Genomic DNA, 9,049 nt, shown 5'->3' with positions numbered 1-9,049 from the left:
TGTCAAAGTGTCTCAGTTTTGGTCCTCAAACGTCTTTCCTTTTAACTTGTTGAAAGCCCATTTCCCTGTCTAACAGCAAATGCCTAACTATATACCCCATGCTTTCCCTCCTATTTATCTTGAACTCAACCAGGTTCCCATCACCAACCATCTCCTCCACATTGGTCAGGGTTAGGGTAAAAGTTATTAGTTACCACCATCATTTCCTCCAATAATGAAACTGTCAGAAGTATTGCTTTAGGCTTAAATGGGACTTCCAGCTGATGATCTATGTAATTAAAATCTCCTAGCATTACTGAAGGTCACTGTGGTGCCATTTTCGTGATATGGATGAGAAATTTATCATCCTGTGCTACATCCCTGTTATATTATTTGTCTTTTGATCTTTGTCCAGATGCTCTTCAGTTTGCCGCTACTCATAGATTTCCATGCAGATACATTTCTTATTGACTTAAAAAAGGAAGTAGACTAGTACTCTGGAAGATTATTTCTTCCAAAAAAGATGTACCTTTCTGTCTCCTTCACTTATCTCCATTTGCCTTTAAACTATCAACCTCTTTAACAATGAATGCTTTTGTCACTATTTTTTTTTATGTCATAGCCACTTAATAGTAAGTTTTAGAGTTTTATCTGGGCATTATCTCTCCCTGTTTTCAGTTCTAAATGTGAAAACAAAATCAGATTAGCAAGTCACCCAGCAAACATCTACTTCCTAACCTTTATGGGATGTACTTCACTCCTAGCCTATTTTCTTAGACTATGTCTCAGAAAATCCAAACCCATTTTTTAAAGTTCATTTATATATTCATTCAGTTGGCTTTACTTTGGTAGCCCCAACATACATTACAGATACCTATTCCTCCTTTCTCTTCTAAAATTTATGCAATTAAAAATAGTGATGAAAATATCACCTGTGATTCTAGAGACTTTGGTTTTCTGCCTAAAATTACATAGAAGACAGCCATTATAAGGTTTGATAAATTTCTGCCTTCAGCTGTGACAAGCCAGGCATGCCCCCTTAGAAAGGAGCATGCCTTCCAACTTCCCTGTCAAGCCTCAAGTAAAGAGGTCTCTCTGGGAAAGAAGGGAAGAGTTGGCTTAGACAACTGGGAAAATTCCTATCATAGACTTAACAGCCAGGTGTTAAATGAAAGATAAGTAGTCTATACTTAAAAATTGTACTCTGTATAAAACAAAAAATATCATAATTTTCTCATTTATTTCTAAACTAACAACTTTTTTCTTAATTTCCATGTTTTTCTGTTTTTTGTGTTTTGTTTAATTTTGAATTCCAGATGTACTTGCTGGATTTTCTGGCACATTTAATTTCACATATTTTATCCCACTGTCCCCATTAAGTACTTTTGTCCTTCTCAGACTGTGTATCTTCAATCATGATTGGAGATAAGACTTACCATTATCATGGTGCAAGACAAAGACAGCCACAAACTCATCTACGCAGTGACCATATAATGCCCCATCAAACACATAACCAGTTAATGTGTTGGACTCTAAAAGGCACTGAGAGACCATAAATACTAGTGTCCCTAGCTCTTAAGTCTCTTCTTAGACTGATACTCTGGAAGAAATTACCAAAATTGCCATATCTAGTAGATTAAAATGGATGTTAAGTGCCCAACAGACTCTTGACCCAACTGTAAGTACTGTGACTCTACACAGTACTCTTGACCCAACTGTAAGCCAGCTGGAACCACAGCAGTTCTTAAAATTCTACATATGAGAAATTTATGAATTGAGATGTTTTTAGATTCTCTGCCCTAAAACTGTGATTTCTTTAATGTTCATGTTAAAATGATATTTCTTGTCCATAGAATAAGGCATACTTGTATTTTTGCTTACTTTTATGGTAAAATTACAAATGATTTGCTGAAAAGCTTTCTATTCATTCTTGATTTTCTTTCTTGCAATTAGAAAATGAAGGCTAGTCCTGGATAATCTATACTTTTTCTCTATATTTTTTTCTAAAATTCTTCAGGTATATGTGGTTAATTATTTTAAGGCAAATTATATTTTGTTCATCATGGCTTAAAAAAAAAAGCAAATGTATATCACTATCTTGTATTAATGTTTTTTGTCCTCCAATTGAAAGAACCATATCTCATTATTTTTGGTCAGAAAATAAATAAGTGTATTTCTTGGGTAAATTGCTTTCATGTTACCTCTAATCCTGGATACTCTCTCTCTCTCTTGATTTGCAGGTATCATGATAGAGGAAACCAGTTTTGGGAAAAGTTATGTACAGCTGAATTTCGAGAACTCTATGCTCTGGGCAGTATTCATAATGACCTCTATGTTATAGGAGGACAGATGAAAATTAAAAACCAGTATCTTATTACAAACTATGTTGATAAGTACTCTGTAGAACGGGACAATTGGAAAAGGGTGTCTCCCCTTCCACTGCAATTGGCATGTCATGCTGTAGTGACAGTGAATAATAAACTTTATGTGATTGGAGGCTGGACCCCTCAGGTTAAGAAATTTTCTGTATACACAATTGGCATGGCTATACTGAGGCTGGCTGCTATGTTAAAAATTGTTGTAGTTGTTGAATACTAAAAGAGTATGACTTATATTTTGGTAAAATGCTTTCTGTTTTATAGAATGTAACTTAAGGTTTTAAAGTGTTAAAACAATTTAGCAGAATGGGTTTTTAAAGTGTGTTTTCATAGACATGACTTGATTCACTATTCATGCTGTGTTCTTCATAATCCTCCCATCCTTGCTAATTATGAAAGATGTTTGTGATGTGGGATTATCTGTAAGGAGCATCTAACTAGGAGGAAGAAAAGCTGGATCCCCATCCAGCTCTGTGACCTAAAGCAAGTAAATCATTGTTCTTTTCCATATTTAAAATTCTTACCCTAAGTGAGACACTAGAATACTGATCAGTGATGGCACAATCATTTCTATGAAAGCATACTGTGATTGTAACACTTGATGTTTTTATTGGGCATCCGCAGGCAGAGGAGAACCCAGAATAAGGGTGTTTCTCTTGAAGCCCAGTGAAGTGATGGCAAACCAGAATGAAAAATCAGGGGTGTGTGGCCACAGTGGCCTTCTCCCTCCCCTCTGGATGTCCTCTCTAGGTGCCTGGGAGCACTTTTGATAGCATCACACCAGCTGCCTTATGCCCTGGCCAGCTGCACTTTCTAAAAACACTAATCTCACTCACTCATAGGTCATCCTCGTGGTATATAGTAAATTTATTTTTGCCTATATTATTTTTTGTTTCTCCAATTTTGCTTCATGATAAAACTGATGCTATTTGCATTCATTCCAGAAGCTTGGATTTCGCCATTTATTTATAGTATATCATACCTGTTTTAACAACTTAAACCTCACATTTAACACATTTAAAATTTTCTGCTCTATGTCAAAAAGTAGTACAGATTTCATCACAGCTAGCAGGAGAACCCTGACAGATTTTCATCATTTTTTCAAAACTATCCATTTACATAGTTAATTTTGCATGAATAAGCTCCAAAAACAACTTAGAAGCTTTTCTTTGCATTTCTTTCACTAAAATAGAGATTAAGTACTTAAATTAGAAGGAAAATTAAAACTATAAAGTCATCGTTTGTTAATTTATAAAGTCTCTGAACAGAAAAGGTGGATGTTAACTGCACGGAGGAAAGGCTTTGCTGCCTGATTAAGTACCTTGTATAACATGCTAAATTGCAAGATCACACAGGGTTGTGCATGTGCCATGGTGAGCATAACTCTTGGTGTATTTAGAGTAGTTAACTAAAATTAATTGCATAAACTTTCATAAATATGCCAGTTATTTCTTTGTTGAACACTTGCATCCCAAAAAAATGATACTCATGAATCCTCAGTTTGAAGTCATATAAAGTTCCACATACATGTATACAAAAAACATTATTTCTCCTAACATTTATGAATAGGAAAAGCCACATCTATGTAAAAATAAAGTTGTTTAATTTGTACCTTCTCTAGTCATTAAAAATTTATAAAATAAGTACGTTAAAATAACTGCAAATAATTTATATTAGTCCATAAATCTTGAAAAATGAATTCATGACATTTCTATGTAAGTCATAATTGTGGTGTAAAAATAATTACAAAGACACTAAAATGTTTTGGCAACTTTGTTTCATATGGATTAGAAAAATATAAAGAAAATGCCTTATAAATTATTAAAATTAGTTTCTCACAAATATTAAAATCAACAACTATAAAGTTTGGTAAAATAGAATTACACTTTAAATACTATTCAAGAGAGCTTGGTTTTATTTTTAAGGCTTTGCAGTTGCTTCTTTAAAAAAAAAAAAAGCTGTAATGAATGTTCCACTGCTAAGATCACAGATTGTCTGCTATAACTGAACACCTTAGGCTCATTATTTTAGAATATAAATACCTCTGATATTGACAGTATACTTATAATCCAAGTCATGGGGTTTGGTGTGTTTGTGAGTATGAGTCACTGTAGTTAACCTCTATTTATCTCCTTGGCTGTCTGCTTTGATTAATTGCATTCATGTACTCACAAAGATCACTAAATTGTATGTTATTATATTGGCTGTCATATTTCATACAGATGGATCTTCCTGATGAAGAACCTGATCGATTAAGCAACAAACTGTTGCAGTATGACCCCAGCCAAGATCAATGGAGTGTGCGGGCACCCATGAAGTACTCTAAGTACCGATTCAGTACAGCTGTAGTCAACAGTGAGATTTATGTTCTGGGTAAGAAGAAGCAGATTGCTAACAGCATAACTACTTTTATTTTCCTTAGCAGTTTGCCTCAGCAAAAATGAAACGTTCTCCTTTGCTGTTGTATCCCAGTTCAAATTTATATACAAGTAGCTGAACTTTGTCTTTTATTTCTTGTTTTCTAGAACACAGTCAAATAAGATTAAAGGAAGTCCATTGACATAGTGAGAGCAAAATTATTTTTATGGCTTTTACAAGTGCCTTGGAATGTAAAAACAATAATGATACATTCTTATATATACTATCAAGTAATATACTTTGAAATAGGAATAAGCCTTTGGCCATTTTTAGTCAATGAAATATGGGCTTTTGTATCAACTGTGATGGATCTGTGCCATTAGAAGAGAAAGCCACCTTAGGTAAGACTATGCCACAGATTGTGCCAATCCTCATTTTGCCTAACCTACCAAGTTTCTAGAGAGGTGTTATCAAACAATTTTCATCTGAATGCACTTTTTTCTTATGTGTGTCTTGAACCTCTTTTATGTGTGGTCTTGTACTAACTATAACTAGCAAGAACTGGAAAAGACTTAGTTCCACTACACTGGGTAAAAACAATTCCATAACATCTGCTGTGTATCCCCTATCCTTCTCCACTCCTTGATTTTTCCTGTTTTGTTAAGTCCTTAGCTCTTTTAAGTACATTTCATCTGCCTAACATTATCCTCTGTCACCTTCCCTCACCTCCCGTAAGTATGGGAAAGAAAGACTGAGGCAGGGAGGTTGACTGGATTGATGAAATGACACCTATGCCAATTCTTTATTTCATCCAATCTGCATTGATGGCTAACTGGAAAACCATGGGGACGATGATGGATAGCAAAGAAATGGCAAGGAAGAAATATGAAATAGGGGTGGAAGCAAACTAAGCATTTAAATAGAAAGTATTATTATGATTTTTTTTTACCAAAGGGAGGCCATTATCTCTTAGCTGTTTGCACAGCATGAAGTAAAATAATTAATGCACTCAAGCATTAGTAGTTATTTTATGAATTTAAGAACAAGAACATTATGCACCATAATCTATGACTACCTCAGTTATGAGATTCACTTATAATTAAGTTTTTTCTCTGGATATATATTTCTTACTTTGTTATAACCATATACTATGTCACAGCCCCAAAGAGACAATCCCTAACCTATGGTAGATCACCTCAGATAGGTGTATCACTTAAGGGGAAAAAGGCCCTATCTACTAACCATTAAAGTTGGGGGCAGCCAAAAGTGGATAAAAGTGATATATCATTTGGACCAGAATGAGATTTCCCCCTAATGTGGAGCCACAACTAGGCTAGAGGTGGAATTTGAATGATAATATATTGTTTGATAAACTACATGGGAAAGGCACTTGTGGGAGCTTACACTTTATTTCATGAACACTGTCCATTGAATGAATGAAAGGAGGTAGATTTAAAAGAACTTGTAAGATTTGAGTGGATGAAATCTAGAAAAGCGTGTGCTCCAAGAAAGGGTGCAATGGTAGGGGTAAAAAAATAATAATAATAAGGAGAATGGAATAAGCAGTGGTTTGGAGATGAGAATGAAAGTGGTGAGAGTAGAGGGTAAAAGGGGAGCATAAATGAGCCCACCAAGGACAGGGAATTGTGAGAGACAAAGAGCTGAGTAGTAAACTGAGAACCAGATTAATAGAGGCCTTTGGATGAAGAATTAAGGAATTACTAGTGAACAGTGAGAAACCACACAGAAGCAACATGATTAAAGAATGTTTTAGGAAAACTGGTGAGGTAAGCATATAAGGAACACACTGGAAGCGGAGAGACTAATTAGGAAGGTTTTCACAGTAGCTTACACTCTAGTTTCTGAATATTCAGAACTGGAGAACAGATTCATGATCCCCCCAGTAAGCTTTACCACTTCATAAGATTCAGCCCAAAAGAGTCAACTTCTTCAACATTTGCTACTTAATTCCCAAATATATTTATAAGCTTTGAAATGAAATGTAGTTCAGTTGTTTAGGTATTTTTGTAGCAGTCTTAGTTCATATTTAATTGTTCACTGTATATATAATTGGAATTTGGGCAACTATCGTATAGAACCTTAAAACCTTATTAGTTTCAGTGACTCACATTATCTTAGCAAAAGCCCTATCTGCTTTTAGGCATCTGTATGTACCCCTACTATGTTTTGGGTCACTGTCAATTAGTATAACAATAAGCCCTCTTTCTAATCCCTATAATGGATTTAATTTCTTATTATGTCCTAGATGGTCTACAGGGTATCTCCCAAAAAGCAGCCACTGAAACCTTCTTCACCAGGAAGGCAGCATGGTAAAGTAGGGAAGGCACCAGTTTTGGAGTTGAGCATATTTGAATTGAAATCCTGACTTACTACCTGTATGTTCTTGGTCTGGTAAATCTTTTTCTTTGTTGTTGTTGCTAATATTAAAATGAGAATGCCTACCTCTTTGAAATATTAAGATAAAATAATATATGTATAATTCCTACAATATAAGTGTTCAGACATTATAACTATTGAGCCCCTTTGTTACAGACACTTTGCTAAATTCTTTGCTTAACAGTTTCACTTAATAGTCATAAAAGTAGATAAATTATTAACTGTCTTCTGTATAGCTGGCTAGATATCTAGACTCATCCTCCAACTAAAAAAACCCTAAAAACATTGTAAAGCCTATCTTTAAAAACCTTTTAAGATCTGACATGCCAGTAAGAATTTAGCAGGCCAAAAGCCAAATAAAAGCAGGAGACTTCCAACTATGAAGAACTGAAAAAGTCAACATTCTATACTCAGACAAACCATAAAACCAGGCAAATTTGTCAAAAACAACCATTTTGTTTTAGACAAATTTAGAAATCAATCATAAATAACAATTGAGAAGAATTTTTTTGTTTAAAAACAGTACTGAGCTTGAAGTAAGACTTCAGGCAGTCTGTAGCATTCTCTTGTGAGGCTGGCCCTGTCCCTCACCACAGCTCATTTATCATAGTAATACTGCTAGAGTAGGGCTGGCTACAAAAATCAGAAGCTTTTTTTGCTAAAGGGGGCCGACATGTTTGTGAGTAGATGGTGGAAAACCCACACTCACAGTGGAAAATGGGAAAAGCCTACAGTTCTAGCCTGAGATTTTAGTCCTGGTTGGTACAACAGCAGACAAAAGAACTGGCCAGAAATTTAACAGGAAAATCCTGGAAATGAGAAAGTCATAGAGAGACGTGATAAAATCATCTCCTGGAGGCCAAGAAAGCTTCATAAACATGCAGCACCAAAGAGGGCTGAAGTTCTCCACACAGCCCTGACTTCATGCAATCCAGGGGAGACTTAAGAGGGCCCAAGCTCTCCACACATTCCTAGATGACTGGAAGATTGAGCACATGTATAGAGCAGACCCAGGAGGGACAGGCGAAAGGTAAAAGTCACAATAGACTTGAAAACTGTCTGAACTTCTAATGTACTCTCATGCAGATCCACCAGGAGAGGGTAGAAGGCTTACTGGTGTTTGACCACAACCACTAGTCATTGACAGTGACTAAGCTATGCAGAAATAAAAATAACTCATAGGCTAAAATATAAAAAATGATAATTTCTGAAAACAGAGGAGAGATAGCTGCAAACGGTAGAAGAGGCATATTTAATTTAGGCAAATTACTTAAAAACAAACAGCAACAAAAAGGCAGTCAAAAACCAGAAAAGAAAGAAACCCTCAGGGAAAAAAAGAAAATCAGGATAAAAAGTTGCTACTGTATAATATCCATAATATCCAGTACCAACAAAAAAATTACAACACATGAGAAAGAAAAGAAAGAGAAATGTGTAACCCATTTGAGGGTGGGAGTGATACAGAAGTATTCAATAAACGCTGTCTCATCCAGGGAGTGAGCCTAGATGTTGAATTTAGGAGGCAGTCTTCAAAGTGACTGTCAAATACATGTTCAAAGAATTAATGAAAACCAATATTAAAGAATTAAAGGAAAATATGTCAATGAGCCCACTATGATACTGATAAAAAGAATAGAAATTGTCTAAAAAATAATAGAAATTCTAACTTGTGAAGGACAATAAACCAAATAAAAATGCACTGAAGGGGCTCAGAAGCACATTTGAGATGTTAGAAGAAAGAATCAATGAACTTGAAATCCATAAAGATTATATGATCTGAAGAAGAGAGAAAAAAGTTGGAGAAAAATTAGCAGGACTCAGAGTCAGGTGGAATAATATCAAACATACAAACAGATGTTTAATGAGAATAATCCTATAATAGGATTATTCCTATTATACCTATAATCCCAGCACTTTGGAGGCCAAGGTGGGCAGAT

At 35.1% G+C, this 9,049-nt stretch overlaps 1 protein-coding gene across 7 annotated transcripts in view; it reads left to right on the top strand.

Annotated features, from left to right (window-relative positions):
* KBTBD12 (kelch repeat and BTB domain containing 12) overlaps positions 1-9,049 on the top strand; it is a 69,696-nt gene that overhangs the window by 9,829 nt on the left and 50,818 nt on the right. For 6 of the 7 annotated variants that reach the window (XR_005197318.1, XR_005197319.1, XR_005197320.1 and 3 more), the window contains exons 3-4: positions 2,220-2,490; positions 4,580-4,730. Coding sequence is in view for 2 of the 7 variants with exons in the window: in XM_017511954.2 (XP_017367443.1) it covers positions 2,220-2,490; positions 4,580-4,730 (422 nt within the window). In the remaining 5 variants the exon portion in view is untranslated. Of the gene's footprint in view, positions 1-2,219; positions 2,491-4,579; positions 4,731-6,981; positions 7,138-9,049 lie in introns of those variants that run through there. The other variant, XM_017511955.2, reaches the window with a different exon arrangement.

Source organism: Cebus imitator, unplaced genomic scaffold, assembly GCF_001604975.1.
Source record: "Cebus imitator isolate Cc_AM_T3 unplaced genomic scaffold, Cebus_imitator-1.0 Scaffold457, whole genome shotgun sequence".
NCBI lineage: Eukaryota > Metazoa > Chordata > Mammalia > Primates > Cebidae > Cebus > Cebus imitator.
This window is presented reverse-complemented; position numbering and strand designations above follow the sequence as displayed.